Genomic DNA, 19691 nt, shown 5'->3' on the forward strand with positions numbered 1-19691 from the left:
TTGTAGCAGGGGCTGTGTCACGCTGCTGCTCATCACAGCTGCGTTCGTAGCACCTCGTCTGTGTACATTACACCAGAGGGGAGCCTTTGAAGTCTTTAAAAGAAATTCCTCACCTGCAATTCTGTTCCAGCAATGGAAAAATTAATATATAATAAGGAAAATGGCATTTGGCTATAGACTGTAAAATCTGTTTCCCCTTGTGCCAAGAAATACTGCTGCCCTGCTGAACATGATGTAACTACTGGAAAGCCATTTCCTACTCTGCAGCAGTCCAGTTTCTGACAGGGAACCAGATCTATTTCCTAGGATAGTTGTTCCTGTTTTGAGGTAATGACCCTGTAATCCTACATTAACCAAGCAGATATAGCTAGCAACACATGAAACAGTCTATGATCTACTTCCTTTTATTTCAATCAATTTGCCTCAATCACTCCCCAAGAACAAAGCCAGCTCCTTGTTTTGTTGGCAAGTCCTCCCTTATTAGAACTGCAAGCATTGTGTTCAGTATCTTGACCCTACACCTCAGAGAAAGTTTCTAGAAGGGTCCAGAATCAACCATTTGGTCCTTCAGGAAGCAGAGTGGACAGATGACCAGGAAACCTCCCACAGCTGAACAGAAATAGAGATAGAGATTTTTTTTTTTTTCCTAATCTAAAATGTGGTATTTCCCCATTCTGAGGCTTAATCTTGTGTCACCTAGAACTCTTCCATGGGTAGTCTGCTCTATGAAGGTGAAGCAGTTGAGGGCTTTAGAGTGTCCTGACACTCACTTCCAGTTTATTAGTGCAGGCTCCTCCTCAGGATAAGAGTTGTGGATGCAAGGGCCCTTGGGAGAAGAAGCCTTTTCCTGAGACACCCTGAGTTTTCAGCCTGCTGAAGTAGGATCTGATCCTCCTTTTAGCAGAAATTTTCTTCTAGAGAAAGAAAGATGCAACTTTCAGCTTGGAGGCACCTGTGACCAACTCCCAACCTCAGCTGAGTATCAGCATCTTCCTGCCAGCACTCCTACACAATGTGCTATGGCTCTGCAGTTTTTGGTGTGTACCACAGCACAGCTCCTGGGGTTGTGCATGGCTCATGGAGATTTTTGCTCTCCTGTAAACATCTACCAGAGGGACTTTAATACAATGCTAGCATGCACACTAGTAGTGCTGGCCTCTAGAATCGTGGCAGCAGGATCAGGCTTGCAAGAAAAGCCTCACTGCACAGCGCCATTATGCCTCCAAGAGCTCTTGGTCCTGGTGGGGATATGTGGGAGGGATGCAGCCCAGCTGACAGCTCCTCATCCTAAACCAAGCTGATTATAGCAAAAGAAAGAAGGTGACCAAGTCTGATCCTTGAGGTTAATGCCATCACACATCTGGGGAAAAAGGGAAAGTCACAACCCTAGGAGATACTAAAGCACCCAAAGCCTTTCTACACGTGTAGTTCAAACAGCCCCTGCAGCAGCCAGTAGTACCCAGCTCAAAGCAATGAAGTTCTCAGGTGTCAGAGCTGACAAACTTCAGTGGTGGTGGACTCTACTTATATGGCATCTTCCACAGGAGGATCTCAAAAGGCTTTGCAATCACCGAGGCACTACGCTCTGCACACCCTTAGGCAGTGGGTAACAAGAATTCCTGGTTTACGCAGACGGAGCAGACACCATCAAGCTGGTAGCAGGGGATGGTCAGTGCCCAGCATTGCTGGGCTCAGCAGCAAAAGGCACTTGTGCAGTGAAGAGCCACGTGCCCTGGGGTCTCACGGCTCACCCTGGCACTGCTCCACACCCCATCCACTGGGCCCTGTCACAGAAGGGCTGGGCGGAAACCTTCACCGGGGGCTTGCTGTCTGACAGCATGCCAGGGTTGTAGCGGGAGTTCCGTGGGACGGAGATACCACATCACCACCCCCGAGGGGTTAATAACAACTGAGAAGTTGTCTGCTGTTCTTAGGGCCCCAACGATCTTCCCGGCGTACACGTCTTGTACCTGAAAGAGAGAGATGGAGCTACCAGCAATTCCAGACCTTTCATCTTGGGGTCCAGCTGTGGTCACGGACATGGCATAGTGGGCCGGGGCACAGCAGTGGGCAACAGAAGAGTGACCCAACGGGCAGCTGCCCCTTCAGCCCAGAGGCATGGAGTGAAAGTACCCCCTCTCACCCTCCCAGAACACATAGAGATCTGGGAAGAGGGGGACCCATGTGCCATGGGACTGCCGTGCTATGCAGTGTGTCAGTGAGGCTCACCTCATACACAGCATCCTCAGGGAAGTGGAGCTTGGCCAGGCTGGTGGTGTAGCGGAAGGGCGTATCTGTCCTCCGGCTGAAGAACACAAGGGCGCTGGCAGCCTGCGACAGTGGGCGCAGAAACACCTCGATGTGGGATTTCTCCTAGGGGTGGGGATAGGTGTGTGAGGCAGAGTTGCCAGGAGCAGTGTGACTTCTGACTTTGCCCTGTGGGGCTGCTACACCAGCAGGCCCACGATTCCCACAGCTCTCTTGCTCCTCTTTCTCTGCATCGCTTCCCTCTCCCTCCTTATTCTGATATTCTGTGCTACTTCTGTCTGCTCTCCCAAAGGCATCTGCTTTCCCCCTAACCTTGACAATCCTGCGCCCCTGGATTCCCAGGGGGTCCTGGTTGATCTGGATCATCAGGCGGTTCTGCAGGATCTCTTTGGCACTGGGGGAGATGGTGCGGAGATCCGTGGACATGAGGAGCGGAGCTGCCATCACTGTCCACAAAGCCATTTGGGAGCGTGACTGCTCGTAGCTAAGGCCGAAGTTTCCAATGATGAGCTGGAGGGGAGATGGTGAAAAGATGGAAGTAGCAGAAAAAGGTTAGAAACTTGTCTGCTTGTCACCTGTGGTGATGCTGCTTCCTACTGGGACGGAATGCACAAGGGAAACCTCACATTCCCCTTAAGTAGTCTACCACAGCCACTGGAGATCTCATCCCTGCCAGCAACTTACACTCAAATACGCTCATTAACACCCCTTGTTTCACCACTATTTGCCCTCGGGCCATGCAGGGAAGGACAAGAACACCTGAAGAACTTGAGAGGTAAATTCAAGTGGTGAACAGTTCATTGCAATTACTCTGGTTTTTCCCACAGCTTAGCCAAGGGCAACACCAGCTTTGCCTCTGCAGCAACAGGGCTCCTGCTCCTGGAGCTCTTCCTTTGCTCTGCCCCTAGAAGGGGATCCCTGAAGATCCTCATCCCCAGACAGGGTCAAAGCACCCATCACCCAGCCACACCATGTCTGGGTCGTTCCAGTGACCGGGGCCAGCTGCCGGCTGCAGCACGTCCTGGTTTGTGAAGAACCAGTCCACGATGGAAAGTACACTGTCCCAGGAGTCCTGGATGTCATCATAGTTACGCCACAGGTTGCAGATCTCTGCCAGGATGGTGTAGTTCACCTGACAAGGAGAACAGTGTCAGGCACGAGAGCAAAAAGAACTGTTCTGCAAGGTGGGAGAGGCAGGGCAGCACTGCTGAATTGCTGAGAGCTGTCCAGCAAGTGTGTAACAGACAGAGGAATCTGCAGAAGGGCAAGGAAGCAAGACAGAGTCATATCCCACTATGTCTGGGCACACCCCAGTACTATAGGATGTCTGGCAAAAACAACCACAGAGGCCATGGGGAAATCTGATAACCTATCAGCTACAAGAATGAGAGCAGCTCAGGACTGACTCAAAAAATGAAAGATGAAATACGTGAGTGCAAGCAATTCTCAAGAAACATATACCAGGAAGATTATCCTATTTCAAGCACTGAAACCAGACAAGATTGTTTCACAAGAAGACTGTCAGGACCAACCCCACACCATCTGAGTAGCGTAGAGAGGATACACTCCAGAGCCTTCTTCCCACAAACTCCCATCTCCTAGCTGTATTGGGACCCCCAAGTGTCCCCAGGTGCCTGGCAGGAAGGCCACATTCCCTCTGGGACCTGCAGCACCACCCAGGGGTGGAAAATTAAGTGGGGTGTAACACCCGGCTTGTGGTGCTCCAGCAAGAGCTCCTCCAGGGCACAGGGGACACGGGAACTTGCCAACAGATGGGAAAACCCTTACCTTGGGGGGAAGACCCCCCTGATATGCTGGCCAGCTGCAGGAGTAGACAATGGGGCGGCCTGTGGCATTCAAGGCCCTCGCCATTTCTGGATATCCTTAGGGAGAGAAGATATCAACCAGTGAAGGGGGTGCTGGCAGCAGCCCATGTCCCAGTAGCAGCCTTTGTCCCAGCCCACCCAGCAAGGGGAATACCAGGCTAGCCTGGCTTCCTTCCTTACACCAGCTCCAGGGCACACGAACTCCCGCTTCTTTTCTCAACATTTGCAATAGGAGGCACAAGGGAAGAACTGGCTGGCCCAGTGTTGCTGCAGAGGGCCAGCTGCCCCAACCCAAGCAGTAGGGGAGGAATGCCAGAGGCTGGTGAACTTTTACCCTTTGCCTGCTCCTCTGCGGACGAGTAGCACCCATCCAGCTTCAGCATGTCCACACCCCACGCTGCAAAGGTCTGGGCATCCTGATTCACATTTTCCAGCATGGTGCCTGGGTAGCCCCCACAGGTGAAGATGCCCAGGTCACCATAAATGCCCAGCTTCAGGCCCCTGGCATGGACCTGTGGGGAGAACAGAGCTGCAAGGAGCAAATGAAGGGATCCAAGGTGTCTCCCAAGTACCAGAGTCCTCTTTTCCTTCCCAGCTCTCCCACCATACTGGCATGGGGACAGAGATCCCCAGTGGCCCCCAGCAGGCACTCACATAGTCAGCCAGAGCCTTAATTCCGCTGGGAAATCTCTTGGGGTCGGGCACCAGCTGTCCGGCCGCATCCCGCTGCTTGGCAGACCAGCAGTCATCCATGTTGATGTACTCGTAGCCCAGCTCCCTCCAGCCATCCTCTGCCAGCCGGTCTGCCATCTCGAAGAAGAGCTGCTCGCTGTGGATTGAGGAGGCATGGCAGGTGAGACCCTGCGACCCTTGTACAGGTGACCTGCACCCTCAGCAGGTGAGGTAGCAGAGGGAATTGGGGGTTAACTGGGGGCTCTGGAGGGCTGGTCCGTGTGAGAAATTAAACCCTGGAGAAGGGAGCTCTTTTTCAGAGTAGTAATTGTTAGTTAATGTTGATGAAGTTGATAGGGTCTTAATTTGAACTGTTGGTCTGTTGTTGAATATTGAATGTTAGAGTTCTGGGACTTGCCTTTGGTTGCCACAGTTAAGTGTTACTATCTTACCCTGTATTTGTATCTCTTTCCGTGGGGAACCACTTCCCCTGCTCCCAGAAGGACTTACACCCAGACTGAATTTAATGAGGGGCTGTTGGTACTATATGGACTGTCTCAAAAACAACAAACTAGCACATAAACTATGATTTTAACCTGGCAGCACCACAGGGAATCACCCACCATTGACCAGAGCCGGATTCTGTCCTGTCACCATAACTTTAATAGTATGACAGCCCTAAACTACGAGCCAACATTGTCTCAGTTCTGCCGAGAGACAAAGCTGCATTCCTCCTCCTGAGCGTCACCCTGTGGGAGCAGCGGCGATGTGCGCGACCCCTCGGCTTCCCCACCCAAGAGCTGTTCTTAGTAAAGGCCTTTTTAAAGGAGCTGGTCTCCTAGCCCTGTTTATTACAGTCCGGGCCACAGGAGGGTCTCCAGCGCTCCCATTTAAACCCTATCCGCGTTTATTGACCTCACCGAGGGGGAAGCGTTTCCCCGACTGCCCGAAAAGCCCGGCCACATCCTTCGGCTCTGGGGGCTCTCCAGCCCCGCACCGGCGCGTCTGAGCCTCCCGCCCCCCATGCACCACCCACCCCGGGGTCCCAGGGATACAGACGGTGCCAGAGCCATCCCGGGCCTGAAGTTCGACCTGACCGAGCCCCATCCACTGACCTGATGCAGTTGCGGGGATCCGCCTGGCAGTCCACGTTGCAGCGGAACCTCTCCCAGGACATCCAGCCCATGGGGGGAGTGCGCGCCAGCCCGTTCTCCAGAGCCACGGAGGGCAGCGCCAGGGCCAGGGCCAGGGCCAGCCCGCTCAGTACCAGCGCCTCCATCGCCGCCGCCGCGGCACAGAGCGGCTCTCCCGGCCCGGCCCCGCTCACATGATGCCGTCTGCATCAGCTGACTGACCGCCCACGCCTCCCGCCCGCACCCACCGCGCCCCGCCGCTCCTGCAGCCCACAGCCGTGCCTGCCCATTCATGTCGCTGCCCCAGCTGCACCCCGTCCGTGTTGCACCCCACTGCTGCTGCACCCCCTGGCCGGTGCCCATCAGCACTGCCCCCAGCCCGCACTGTGCCCCACTGCAGCCCCGTTGCCGGCACCCTGCCACTGCCGCCCCCGTGCCTGCTGCGCCCCAGCAGTGACTGGGAGCGGGGGGTTTAGATCCCCCCCAGGCTGCGACCCCGCAGAGGTGTCGGGCTGAGCGAAGGTGCGGGAGGACGCGGCTCCGCTCTGGCTGCGGTGTGCCCGGCCCCCCCGCTCCCCCCGGCCGCCGGCGGGGCGGTGCTGCCGGCGCGGCGGGACGGCCCCGGCGGCCGCAGGAGCCTTCCCCGCCCGGCCGCGGCAGGGCCGGGCTGGCCCGCACCGCCGAGCAGCAGCGGCCGGAGGTGAGCCGAGCCGGGCCGGGCAGGGGCCGGGGTCCCGCCGTCGCAGGGGAGGCGCTGGGCAAGGGCCAGGTGGCGCCGGGGCAGGGCGGCGGCGGGGCGGGAGTGGCGGCGGGGCCGCGGGGGTCGCCGGCACACGACGAACTCACACACGGAGGGGCACGGACACACACAAAGACACACACGCAGCCCCATCGCACGGGCGTGCGCCCGCACACAAAGACGCAGAGCCCAGCGCGGCACACGCGGGACCCCCGCAGCCCCCTCGCGTCAGGGCCGGCCTGGGCCGCCCGGCTGTCCGCAGCCTCAGTGTGCCAGGCTGGAAGCTCCCCAGGGCAGAACACCTCCAGGGAACAGCCTTTCCTTGTGTCTGATCAGTGTCTTGGGCATTTTTCAGCTGGGGTCCGTGCCCCCATGTCCTCAGCTGTGCTTCACAAGCCCTGATGGGGGAGAGGGGCTCCGGGAGGGATTCTGGATGTTGCTCAGCAGTGGGAAGCTCCTAGCGCCCAAATCTGTTCTGGAAGTGGTGGCTGTGGTTTGTTTTCTGCATATTTCTATGTGTGGAATTTTAGCGGTTGGAAATCCTTTTTGCAATTGAACAATCCACAAAGGTGCTGGCTGTGTCCTTCAAGGCTCTGTCCTCCTTGACTTGCTGAGTCGCCTGCCAAAAGGCCTCCACAAATGGGGCAGTGACAGCTTCTGCAAAACATTTTTTTTTTCTTTTAATAAACCGAAAACAAACCCAGGAGCCAGAAAACAAACCCACAGGAGCACTGGCCTGAGCTGGGATGGGGCTCAGGCTTTGAAGCAAGTGCATGTTCCCCCAGTTTTGCTATCCCAGTTTCCAGTGCAGCTTGCCTGCACTGAGGACCCTGGATTTCTGAGGTGGGAGTGACACAGCTCTTAGCTCTGTCAGTCCCAAACTGTTCTGGCTCGTAACTCCTTCTTTATCCTTTTCCTCCACCAAAGATGGTGCTCATCACGTTGAAGCCTCAGACACCCTCGGCTAGGGAGCAGGCTGGCCAAGGAAGACAGCGAGGGTTTGCAGTCTGACCTGCACAGCTGGTACGGCACCTTGCACCCCACTGCTGGTGAACCTGCTGGAGCTGGGAGTTCTGCTGCCAGGAGGGCTGGTGGGGGTGGGTGCATGGAGACAGGGAGTAGGGAAAGGGGACAGATGTTCCAGAGCCCTTGGGTCTGAAACACTCTCCTTATCCTGCCTTCTAATAGAGAGCAAAATTAGTGCCTTGCAGGCAGAGAGGCAAATTTCTTTGAAGTGCTCCATTAAAAACCAGCAAAGTAGGTCACTTGTGGAATAAGAGAGGAAACAGCGGTGTTGGCGTTCGCAGGGAAGGCAGGTGTGTGGGTGGTGAGGCTGTGGTAGTGACCTCCTCTTTGCAGCAGCGAGGAACCAGCCTGCCCTTTTAGGGGTACGTGCTGGGTTAGATGCTGTCCTGTATCAGTGGCTGCTGGAGTGGGGGCTGCTTTTCCTTGGGAGCAGGATCAGGCCTCTTCTAGTAGGGCTAGTGACATGCTCCTCACACCAAGACAACCTCTTCCCCCTCTCTTCCTCTGCTCCTAGGTGGGGCGATGAAGCTGAATGAGCGGAGCGTGGCCCACTACGCCACCTGCGACTCGCCTGCTGACCACACCGGCTTTCTGCGCAAGCGGGTGGAGCGGCACCACCACCATGGCACCTCCTACCAGCGCCGCTGGTTCGTCCTCAAGGGCAACCTCCTCTTCTACTTCGAGGAGAGGGAGAGCCGGGAGCCCGTGGGGCTGGTGGTCCTGGAGGGCTGCACCGTGGAGCTGTGCGAGGCCGCTGAGGAGTTCGCCTTTGCCATCCGCTTTGACGATGCTGGTGCCAGGGCTTACGTGCTGGTGGCTGACGGGCAGGCTGCCATGGAGGCCTGGGTGAAGGCACTGTCACGGGCCAGCTTCGACTACATGCGGCTCGTGGTAAGAGAGCTGGAGAAGCAGCTGGAGGAGGCCTGCAAGAGCTTGGCTGCTTGCCATAAGTCTCCACGGAGGTCCTCGTGCTCTGGCAGGAAGAGGCATCTCTCCAACCCTGCCTTGCAGCCTCTCCAGGAGAAGCCCACCACCCTGGAGAATGGCTACTCCACATGGAGTAGTGGTGGTTGTGTCGCCAGTGGAGCCACCTGCACTGACCATGATGGGGGGCAAACGAAGCCCCCACCCCTGCCTCCACGCCGGCGCTCGGCTGCCAGCAGTGCCACAGGATCCCCAGCACCTGGCGTCTCACCAGCCATGCTGGAGAGCCCAGTGCCACCAGAAACCATCTGCTTCTCCAAGCTGCACAACTGGTACGGGCAGGAGATCGCAGTGCTGAGACGGGAGTGGCAGGAGAGGCAGAAGAGGGGACACCCGTGACTGGGGGCACAGGACCACAGGACACAAGTCACTGGCCAGCTGATGCCCGGCAGCCTGTCCTGCATGCAGGAAGAGTGAAATGAGGGACGCTGCTTGCCCCCCGTCCTCATGTGTGGCTGAGTGTGTGATGTGTGTATGCTTCACATAGGAGGGACTCAAGTCTCCTCTAAACCTCACATTTAATTTCTATGAGGCTTTAAACAGCCAGAGAGTGTAACACCAGGGGAGCCACCTTTATTTAAACTCTCTCTGCTGGAAATAGGTGCTGCCCAAATCAGCACATATGCAATGAACCTCAGCCAACAGGCTTGGCCACTTGCTGTCCTGACATGGTGGACGCTCTGGGTGTTTCATCCCCTACCTCTTCTTCACCACTTTTTTGTTTGTTTTGTTTCTCAGTGTGGAAGTTTGCTTTTGGTCAGTGCTTATTACTGTCTGTGGTCTTGTGCCAAAGTCCTTCTGCCTTTGTTCTTTTGCCGCAGATAAGGCTGGGCTCTTACGAAGTGCCTCTGACAGGCCACTGGCCCCGGCGCGTGCCTCCAGCCTTGTGCCTCTCTCACTACAGGACATGTGAGCCACTGCAGCTGTTGCTGGCCAGCAGCTGGGGCTTTTGCATTGCTTCTTTACTTTCATCTGCACTAACCCTTCTTTCAGCTAAATCCTTCAGGATGTGGATATCATGGTCTTGCAACTGTCTCTCTGTGTGCTCATACTCAGCAGCAAGCCTGAAATGGAGACACAGAGCATGGCCTGAAGCCACAGCAAGGACACCAGGAGCTCCCCAGGGCTGGTCTGGACTCTGTCAAGCAGTAACCAAGCCTGCTAATATCTCTGGCTCAAGGTTTCCCCGTTCCTAAACAGGGATGCTAAAGCCTCTTTGCCTGGGCAGGAGTAAATTTGTCAGCCTTTGCTCAGACCACAGCCCCTGCAAAGTGCCATGTAGGGCTCAGTCAGCTCATCGGGCTGTCCAGAGCCACCCTCCTGCAGGGCCTCTCTCAGCGTTGTGGCTCTGCCCAGTTCCCAGCAGTGCTGTGCAGTTGGAGCAGAGGCTTTGAAGGGTGGGGAGCGAGAGAGGCCTGTTCTCAGGAGGAGAAGTGAAGGTTGGGAGTGAGTTAGGGGCGTTGGCAGTGGCTGGGCTCACCTCTCCAGTGTCAAAGCCATATTGCTGCCTTCTGCCAAGCCTGTACCTGGCCTGCCCGCGCTTCCCTCTGATTTCATGTCAGCATTGCTTGGCTGATCCCTGCAGCACATCCCATCCTCCCAGCGGGCTGGGAGGGCTGCGGGGAGGGCACGCCTGTCACCTCACTGTGGAAACAGACTTGTCCATCAGTAGGTCAGAAACCTTGGCCACAAGGCACACGGTACAAGTAGGTGGGTGCCAAGTCCAGGGACTAGAACACCCTTGGGATGGGATTTAAAAATCTCCCTTATCTAGTTGCATGCTTCCATCTAAAAACATTAAACCTGTTTTTATTGTCCTTTTTTATTAAAGAGCTTTGCTAAGAAAGCAAAAGCCCATTTCAGATCGTGACTGGCTGGAACCTTTCTGGACTTAAACACGTTCAGCTTCCTACTTTGCAATAGCCTGTAGAGATAGCCACTGCAGAAATCAAATTAATTCTGTTAACTCTTTGTGCCTTTTAAAATATGTCTCTGGTAGTTTTGGATGATGAGCTTCTAGCCTCCTGCCTAATTATGGCTCAATGGTATATTGCAGGAAATCAGATCTTAAATTAGATCTTACAAATGACCTTGGGCAGTGAGAATGTACCGTTCACTTGTGAGTAACACAATCCAGTCCTCTGCAGTTCGTGGTTGTATTACTTCACAGCAAGGGTCTTCAAGTTTGGGAGGATTGTTTTTGTTTGGCTTCTGTGAATACAGTTCAGAAAAATTGGGAGCAGGTGGCCATGGGGCAAGGCCCTGGCTTCATCAGCAGCTTGGTTGGTTGGACATAGGGGCCATTTCTGCCTCCCTAGCCTGCTGCTTGAAGAGTTCAGTACTGCAGCTTTCCTGGCTGCAAATGTGTCCCTTTTCCCATGCCAGAGCAGCAGCATCAGGGAATTGCACTACCTGGTGCCTCCTTGCTCTGAGCATGGGTATTTTGGGACCAAGGTCAAATTTGTCAAGCATTTTCCTGTGGTTATTTTTTAAAATGTAATACAGAGACAATATTTCTGATGTCTCAGATTAACATAAGGCAGATTGACAGTAAAGACTCAACTTCCAAAACAAATCAAAATGTAGTAGCAGTTCCTACATGAGACCCAAGAATTGGGAGTGGCTTGAAAAGGAAGATAAATTAACAAAGCCAGTTGTGTCAGAACTGAAACTGAGACAGTATTATTCATTTAAGGGCAGTTTCACTTTTAAGAAGCTTAGTGTGTTTTAATAAGCCAGGATTGTGCTCATAACACTACTAAAGAGCTTACATTTAATGCTTTAATCTGTCCCATTAAACAGCACAATTTCCACGCTACCTACCTTTGCGTTAGCCCATATCCCAGCTAAATCCCAAATCCTGCATGAGGCACTGCGCTCTGCTTTCCATCTGATCGCCTTTGGAGTAATTTTGTGGTTTATTCTGCAGTGCTGACTGAAAATGGCTGAATCCTGATCCACATTATGCTCAGCCCAGCCATCCATGCCTGGGCCTTTGCTAGGTGTCCAGAGCACTGCGTGACTTTGGATGTGCTCGATCAGGTTTTCCTCACCATCCCTCTGTTGTAGCAGCCACGTTGGAGCCTTGCCCAAATTCGTACGGGGCTACAGGTTTTAAATGACCACTGCCACTTGGTTCATTAGGCAGGAAGCCCCTGGGTGCTGCACTGCCTCCTCAGAGATGGAGGCTGCCCAGCCAGCCCAGCTGAGCTGGTTGTGCTGGCAGTGCCTTTGAAGCAGCCCCGGGCAGGAGGTCGGGATTTCAGCTTCCTGAGGTTGAGCATTCAGCTGGCTCATGGAGCAGCCTGTCTGTCTTGCTGCAGGCAGAGATTATTACAGCAAAGGCAGAGAGTTTTCACTGCTCATTGTCCCTGGCAGCAATATAAGGCTGATTGCCACCCAGGGTTTTTCTCCAGTCGTTCAGGTTTGGACTGTTACCTCCTGCCTCCACTTTCCCCTTTTGTTTTTAAAAATAGAGAATGTCTATCTAAAAAGGTTCCTAGGCAAAGGGGGAGCTAAACACTGGAGCTGAATGGGTACTTGTCTTAAAATACTGAAGTAAGATCCTCTTCTAAGAGTTTTCTTTAGTGCACAAGTGATGAGAGAAAGGTGCTAAAATTTAAAAGAAATTTAAAGAGGAAGAGCAATTCTGACATAGCCTTTGTGAGCTGTGCCAGGAAGGGCTCCCAATCCTGCTAAAATAGTTTGTTAAATCCTTACATTTTTTTGAGGCTGGCATTTCAGGTTTGAGCCAGTGATATATAATTTCTGCACATCTTTTTTGGTAAAACTGTGCTGTTTTCCACGGAGTCCAGGTGAAGAGTAACCTGAAGGTTTTACCCGTGGCCACTCTTAGCCACGTGGCGGACAATGGTGGCCAAGACGAGATGTTCTGTGTTACAGGAGCTACTGCACAGATCGTGCCTGGGGGAGCCGCCCCTCCGTGTTTCCTCTCTCGGCTGCCTTTGCTGAAAAGAAACCCCCAGGGCAACGCACGGGGGCATCTTCCACCAGCAGCACCAGCCTGGTGTTCTCTCCGCACAATTAAAACACTACGGGCGACTCCTGCCTTTCCAAGCGCTTCTATTTTAGGTAGGGCGTGGTCCTTTTTTTAGGAGATGGTTTTGCATGCGCCTCTGTTTTACACGCGGAACTTGTATTATACATTGCATTACATTGTTCGGTTTGTTTTACCCGCGGAGTTTGTATTATACATTGCATTACGTTCTTTAGAGTTTGTTTTACACGCGGAACTTGTATTACGCATCTCATTACATTCTTTAGAGTTTGTATTTTATGCCGCGAAGCCGAATAAACCGGTTTGATTTGTAGCCCGTTGTTAATGGAGCCGTGAAGCCCCCTGGCGTGTCTGCTGGCGTGTCTGCAGGGCCTGCCCATTCCCGCCCGGCGCGGTTTTCCGCTGATCGGGAAGGCGGGAGCCGGCCCGGGCCCTCTCTCCCCGCGGGCCACCGACAGACGCCCTCAGGCCCCGAGGGGGGCGCGGCCTCGCCCCGCGCGTGCGCAGTGCAGACATCGCCGCCTCCCCACAAGTCTCGCGAGACCCCAGCTGACGCCTGGGCTGGGCCGCGGCTCGGGGCAGGCGGGACGATGGCAGCGGCTGCCGGGCGGCTCCTGGCGGCGACCGTGGCTCGCTCGGGGCGTGCGGGCTGGGGCGAGCCGGGACGGGCCCCGGCCGTGCCGCTGGTGCCCTCCCGGGGCGCAACCGTCACCCGCAGCGGCGCCATTTTGCCCAAACCGGTTAAGGTGAGTGAGGGGCGAGCGGGCGGAGGCGGCAGCAACGGCCGGCAGCGGTGGCCAATCGGTGCGGGCGCAGCTGCTGTGGGCGGGGCGGTGGGGCTGAGTGACAGTGCCTGGGACCAATGAGCGGGGGGCTGCGGGCGGGGATGCGGAAGCGCTCGGCAGCGGGAGGGAGACGGGAGCGGCCCCCCGAGCGTCAGGGCCTCGCCGGGCCCGCGTCCCCCGCGTCCCCCCGAGCGAGGCAGCGCTGCGAAGCAAGGGGAGATCAATACCCGCCTCCCCCTCCCTAAGCCACGGGTGTTCGCTGCCCCGGGCTGCCCGCTCGCTGTCGGGAGTGTTTGTAACGCTGCAATACGGTAACAAAGCACGGTGCGGTGACCGGGACTTGGCACTAGGAACGCAGATCGTTCTGCCGGCCGCTTCCCGGGCCCTCCGCGCGCCTGTGGAGCCGGGAGTGCGCCGGTTCAGCCAAAGCGCGACTTGCTTGGATGTAAAGACCCACTTTTTACAATCGACTCCTTGCAGACGCCCTTCGGCCTCCTCAGAGTGTTCAGCGTCGTGATCCCTTTCCTGTATGTTGGCACTCAGATCAGTAAGAACTTTGCAGCCTTACTTGAAGAACACGATATCTTTGTCCCAGAGGATGACGATGACGATGATTAAAGGGTATGTCATTAACTACACCAGCAGTCTAATTATTGTGCTTCCCGTTTGGCTTGGGGCAGGGAGGAGAATCTCAGACAAGGAAATACAGCCAGCAACAGCTTAAAATATACACTTGCAGTTAAACGCATGGACACGGATATGCCTTTGGCTATGAACTTTTTTGTTTCCTACCAGAGTAGGCCACACTGTGTCTGTGCAATCTCCACGCCATGCATTTCTTAGAGACTGGAAAAAGTGATGGTGTTCTAGATCTTGCCAGCTGAATCAGAAATAAAATGTAGTCAGTGAGGGTCTGTACTGCAGACAACAGAGAGAATTCAGTGTTCCTACATTACACATCCAAAGGACAGCAGAGCTGCTGAGGGGTCTGAACACACCTGTTACAAGGAGTGGCTGAGGGAGCTCGGGCTGTTCAGCCTGGTGAAAAGAAGGCTCAGGGGAGAGCTTATCACTCCCTACAACTACCTGAAAGGAGGCTGCAGCCAGGTGGGGTTCAGTCTCTTTTCCCAAATAACAAGCAACAGGACAAGAGGAAATAGCCTCAGGTTGTGTTAGGGGGGGTTTAGATTGGATATTAGGAAACATTTCTTTAGGGAAAGGGTTGTCCAGCACTGGAGCAGGCTGCCCAGGGAAGTGGTGCCCTGGAGGTGTTTAGAGGAGGTGCAGATGAGGCACTTAAGGACATGGTTTAGCAGTGGACTTGGCAGTGCTGGGTTAGCAACTGGGACTCAATGAATTTGAAGGTCTTTTCCAACATAAACTATTCCATTATTTTGTTCTACTTGTTTATCTGTTTAAAAGTCTTCTCCTAACTCACAGAATGACTCTTTTAAAACAGAATCATGTACTGTCTGAAATTCTGATATAGATGAACAATTTAAGAGCATTCCAGAACCCATCAGGACAAACTGTCTGGTGGGTGTTACAACACTGATCTCTGGAGTAGTAAGACCATTCAGACTCATTGCAGAAAGGAAGAATGGAAATAATTCACCTTTATCTGCACTGTGCTACACTTTCTACCCTTTTCTGTTATTCTGTTTAGCTTGTTTTTGTGTAAAGATTTGAGTTTAGGTGTATTTGATTCTTTATAGAACAAAGAAACTGTTTTAGAGTTGTTGTAAATAATGTAGATTTGTAGTCAATTTGGTGGATGTATTCCAGTTGATAAGGGGTTTTCCAGCATGCACTGTGCAGCTAAAAGCTAAGACTTAAAATACTGCAAAGTCTGCAGTGGCCTGTTGGAAACTCCCATTATGTAAACCCCATCTTGTGTAGTTTTGGGAGGAGGATGCAGGCTGCAGCTCAGTGGTGTATCTGTAACAGCTTGTTCTTCTATTTGCAGCACTGGAACAGAAGACCAGAAGGGAGAAAGCCATTGACAAAACAATGGTTCCAACATCTGTCACCTGTGTTTTGTCCTTCCTAAAGGGGACAGGGGTCTTTGTATCCCCTTTTGCCAGTGAGTGTCCTGCACATCTCTGTATGCTGGAAATCTGTAGATCAGGGTTGAAGGAAGTGCGTGATAGGCCCTGCGTCCTTGCACACACCTTGATGCTCACCTCATCAAAGACTGCTTGGGATGCCTTTAATTAGCAACATGGGAAACACTTTAATTAAAGATCAAGAGATTGACATGTGCAACTTTGGTCCCGTGGTTTTCTTTTTCTGTCTTAACCTTTCTATCTCTGGGTGTCTGTTACAGTAGGGAACATCCTCATGCTTATTTTCTCTTCTGAGTCCTTTCAGTAACTCAGTACTGATCTACAGGACATGTGGAATCCTAGGGGAAGCAGCAGCTCCACAACACAGCCCTGTTAAAGAATGGAGTGCACGTTGACAATGGCACTGTTCAACAACGTAGCAGCTGTATCTGATGGGGTCTGTGTCATTAACTTCACCTCAGTGAGGATGAAAGACAGTATTATCATCACAGAGTTAAAGCTTTGAGTGGCTTTGGTAAAGGCTGAGATCACAAGTTGCAAATGAACTTGCTCGTGTGTTTTATAGCATTTCATCTCTGAACACTGGCTCCAAGTATCTAATATTTCCTAGGTAGCTCAGTACTTCCTTCTGAAAGGGTCCTAAGGTATTTATTTTCTTCACTGTATGAACTTCAACTCCTCTTTTCATAAAAGTGTTTGTTCTTGCACTTAAATCCTTGTGTCATAGACTTAAAAGGTCTTATTTGCTGTTATGGCACGGAAGAGTATCTTTAGTCACAGCAGACCAGCTGTTCTCTCAAAATGAAACCTTGAGAGGTTGGTCAGTTGTTTCTTTTTCTTCAGCCAGCACTGCCCCACTGTCTCTTGGTTTCTGGTCACTAGATCTGGCCTCCTGACTGCCCACTTCTTCCTTCCTAATTGGTGTTGCTGTTGAATTAGAAGCAGTGTATAGTTCCAAAACGACATTTGTTCCCTTATTCTTTGGCACAGCTTTTAATGTTTGCTCAATAACTCTCCAGCATGGCTACTGAGAGAAAAGGGAGCCTGTAATCTGAGTAACCCCAAGAGCTGCAGCTAAAGGCAGCTGTCAGGTTCTTGAGGCACTTGAGTTGCCCCCTCCTTGTCCAAAGCCACCTGAGAAGCAGTTGTTCCAGTTTATCTGCTCTTGGGAGCCAAACATCTACCTACTTCTGTTTTATATGCTGCCAAAATCCTTTTCAATGCTGTCCCACAGTCCCTCCTGGGCCCCTCCTGACTCCGTCAGCCCTGTCCTTAAAAACATGCCAAGCCTGGAGCTCCAAGGTACCTATGCACACATCCCTGAGGAGTGCTGTGTTACAGTCCTCATGGGAAAGAAAGCCCCAGCACTTACAGGATAAAACGATGTTTATTTAGGCTGGAAAAAAAATAATTTTGAGTGCACTACAACTATCCAGTGCTGGTCACATCTGGAAGAGCTCCAGTACCCAGTTACTTGCTGAAAACCTGTTCTCTGCTGAGAGAATAAATTCTCCTTATCCCTCTCAAAAGGGAACTAGTAATCCCTGGTTCAGTGGATGAGGTGATGGTGGGACACCATCTCCTGACAGGCTTCAGAAGCTCTTACAGAGCTTTCCTATTCTAAAAAACAGTACAAATCCCCCTTTTCCAGGTAATTCATTTTACAGCAGAGAAATTGACTCTGCTGATGTTTTATTGCACAAGGATTTATTTGCCTACTTGATTTGATATTTTCTCTGTGAGAAACAAAGGAGACTAACGTCCAATAAAAAACATAAGGTCAACACAAGTCATGGGATGCAATTGCAAGACACTGCATGAATAAACGTGTCCCTCAAGCACAAGAACATTTCTGTGAGTACAGCGGCTTTTCTGAAGGCCTGCCCTCTTCCTCACAGAGCTAACATCTACAGATGGGGCTGCAGGCCAAGCACAAAGACCCACAGCCAGGCTGTGTTGTGGTTATTCAGCAGACACCCCAGGGCAAGTGATGGGATAAATGCCATCCGCTGAAAATACACACTGGCAAAACTAGGAAATGACAGCTCTTCAGACAGATCACAATCACTTGCACATGCTCTGGATTCACCATTAGGCTCCTAAGATGCTAGAGAATCTCTTTGTATGGATTTTTTTTTTCTATTGTACAGAACTTTATTTGTAATATAAGGCAGGAAGACACAGAGTCAGTTCCTCAGGGATTGTGGCCCGCATAAAATTTGGACAGAAAGTCTTTAGGTTGCGGGGTTTCTGTCTCGTGGAAGTACCTCATGACGTGAGTCCTCTGCTTCCAGACATGAATGGTTTCTTGAAGCTCCATTTTCCCCTGCACACACACAAAAGAACTTTAGACTAGTTGGCAGTTAGAGCCCAAGACTAAGCACGCAGTACTGTGAATGAACTTAAAAACACCTACAAAAATAACAGCTGCATCAGCAGTTCTGTTCTCCTACAGCCTGCATGCATCATCTGCACTGTGACACAAATATACTGTTCCTGCCTTGGCACTTACATGGATTTCTCTGCAGCACAGCTTCCCAGCCCTGTGAAACAGGCAAAAAAAAAGACTGTCCCCTTCTTAAAACCTGCTTTGTTTCTCTCCTGACCCGCATCTCCCATAAAATTCTACACAACATTCCTAACTTTTGACCACCTCTGCTGAATTTGGGTGAAGAGCAACACTTCAGCTGTAAAATTAACTGCTGCCAAGTGTTTTGCACCAGTATCACTGCCACTGAGATGTGCAACTTCTTCACTATTTCATTCTTTGTACGGGTTTTATAGGATGGTAGCACAGAGCAAAATGAGACTGCCTAGAATTGTCACCTAGCATACAAAGATTTTGTTATCAGATTTTTTCATCATGTAAAGACAGAGTAATTGTCTTGAAATGCAAGAAATAAAACGGGTGAGTATGGCAGTCCTTGTTTGGAAGCTTTCTGATGCATTAGAACTGCAGAGGTCAGTTACTGCTGCTCAGACACATTTTGAAGGCTGTGGTGCTGATTATTGCTTTGAAGCAGACAGGTCTCACCAGGTGTGTTACAGAGCTGGAGTGTTCTGCCACCCAAAAACAGCTTCTCACCGAGCACTGACACTGTAATACATGTTTCAGAATCAGTAAAGAAAATAATTTTCCAATCCAATGAAGTACTGTAGAGGGTAGAAAGTTCATTTTTAATAGTAAACTAGAGAGCAGCACCTATTTTCTCTTTGATTGCTGTTGTTAAAAAAAAAAAAAAAAAGACAAGCAAGCAAGAAAAATAAGGAACAAACTTCGTATTTTAATTGTCGCTTTGCTTGACATACACTTGCTGAATTCTAAAGCCACCTGATCCCTTCTCCACAGGTTTGCTGACATAGGTATTACCAATCCAACTGCAAGAGACAACCACTCCACAGTCAGGCTGGTACAAAGTTGTCCCTCTCCTCCATCACACTCGCCACCAATCATGGCATTCTCTGCAGCTTCAACAAAGCAGAAGGAACTGTGTGTACCTTAATAACCAGCATGTCTATCACGCGTGGATCCGTAACGTGAGCGTTCTTCATGAACATCTCCCGCACCTTGTTCCGCCCCTGTTTCACCGTGATGTCCAGCTGGTACAGGTGCACTACGAGAAACACAACACCTACTGCGGTCACCCACGGCGCTCTGCCCTCGCTCCACCGGCAAGGTGCGACTCAACCCTAAAAATCGCGACGCTGTCACTCGTTCGGCTTCACCAATGTCATTAAGGCCGTTCCGACCTTGAGCCCGCGCGGCAGGCCCGGCGTCCCTCACCCACCCGTGTTGGGCACCTCGCGGTACCAAGCCCGGTACAGCTCCCTGACGCGCCGCTTCGCCTCGCCCAGGTCCCGGCTGAAGATCGGCTTCACGGCGGCCGACACCACTCCCTTGCCCGCCACCGCCATCTTGATGCCGCCGCCGCCACCGCCGTCCCCACCGCCCTCGGGAACGCGCAGGGCACGGCAACTTCTCCTATTGGCCGGCCGAGCTGCCACTCCAGCCTTCCGAGCCGGCCGCCTCCCACCCGATTGGTCGGAGGAAACGCCAATCACTGCGCTGCAAGGGGCGGAGCTGCTGGGCGGGCCCCGCCTCCTGAGGCCGTGGGTCCGCAGCGCCCCTCAGGGCCCGCTCCTCCCTCAGAGCCCGCTCCTCCCTCAGGGCCGG

At 52.6% G+C, this 19691-nt stretch overlaps 4 protein-coding genes across 8 annotated transcripts; 2 read left to right on the forward strand and 2 right to left on the reverse strand.

Annotated features, from left to right (window-relative positions):
- Positions 1 to 388: 388 nt before the first annotated feature.
- Positions 389 to 6325, reverse strand: NAGA (alpha-N-acetylgalactosaminidase). The gene is given in 10 exon segments (XM_041481403.1): positions 389 to 1970; positions 2230 to 2373; positions 2581 to 2778; positions 3239 to 3400; positions 4057 to 4151; positions 4429 to 4606; positions 4749 to 4923; positions 5882 to 6082; positions 6084 to 6129; positions 6132 to 6325. Coding segments are annotated over 10 exon segments (1440 nt in total). The 5' UTR covers positions 6190 to 6325; the 3' UTR covers positions 389 to 1787.
- A 139-nt stretch (positions 6326 to 6464) lies between these two features.
- Positions 6465 to 12979, forward strand: PHETA2 (PH domain containing endocytic trafficking adaptor 2). 2 transcript variants are annotated; one of them, XM_041481406.1, is made up of 3 exons: positions 6465 to 6599; positions 7566 to 7661; positions 8179 to 12979. In XM_041481406.1, exon 3 carries the CDS (start codon positions 8187 to 8189, stop codon positions 8985 to 8987), a length of 801 nt encoding a protein of 266 aa, XP_041337340.1. In that variant the 5' UTR covers positions 6465 to 6599; positions 7566 to 7661; positions 8179 to 8186; the 3' UTR covers positions 8988 to 12979. The 2 variants fall into 2 exon arrangements, with proteins under 2 accessions (XP_041337340.1, XP_041337341.1); XM_041481407.1 differs by lacking the exon at positions 7566 to 7661 and having other exon boundaries at positions 6523 to 6599.
- Positions 12980 to 13189: 210 nt separating this feature from the next.
- On the forward strand, positions 13190 to 15716 carry SMDT1 (single-pass membrane protein with aspartate rich tail 1). The gene is made up of 3 exons (XM_041481413.1): positions 13190 to 13412; positions 13932 to 14072; positions 15418 to 15716. The coding sequence occupies exons 1-2, from the start codon at positions 13257 to 13259 to the stop codon at positions 14067 to 14069; spliced, it is 294 nt and encodes a 97-aa protein (XP_041337347.1). The 5' UTR covers positions 13190 to 13256; the 3' UTR covers positions 14070 to 14072; positions 15418 to 15716.
- Positions 15717 to 17646: 1930 nt separating this feature from the next.
- NDUFA6 (NADH:ubiquinone oxidoreductase subunit A6) lies at positions 17647 to 19488 on the reverse strand. 4 transcript variants are annotated; one of them, XM_041481408.1, is made up of 3 exons: positions 19306 to 19476; positions 19016 to 19131; positions 17647 to 17843 (listed from the first exon to the last, which is right to left on the reverse strand). In XM_041481408.1, the coding sequence occupies exons 1-3, from the start codon at positions 19430 to 19432 to the stop codon at positions 17712 to 17714; spliced, it is 375 nt and encodes a 124-aa protein (XP_041337342.1). In that variant the 5' UTR covers positions 19433 to 19476; the 3' UTR covers positions 17647 to 17711. The 4 variants fall into 4 exon arrangements, with proteins under 4 accessions (XP_041337342.1, XP_041337346.1, XP_041337344.1 ...); XM_041481412.1 differs by having other exon boundaries at positions 17829 to 18060; positions 19016 to 19207; positions 19306 to 19488; XM_041481410.1 differs by having other exon boundaries at positions 17829 to 18060.
- Positions 19489 to 19691: the final 203 nt, after the last annotated feature.

This window comes from Pyrgilauda ruficollis, unplaced genomic scaffold (genome assembly GCF_017590135.1).
Source record: "Pyrgilauda ruficollis isolate IOZ18807 unplaced genomic scaffold, ASM1759013v1 scaffold56, whole genome shotgun sequence".
In the NCBI taxonomy this organism is placed as follows: domain Eukaryota; kingdom Metazoa; phylum Chordata; class Aves; order Passeriformes; family Passeridae; genus Pyrgilauda; species Pyrgilauda ruficollis.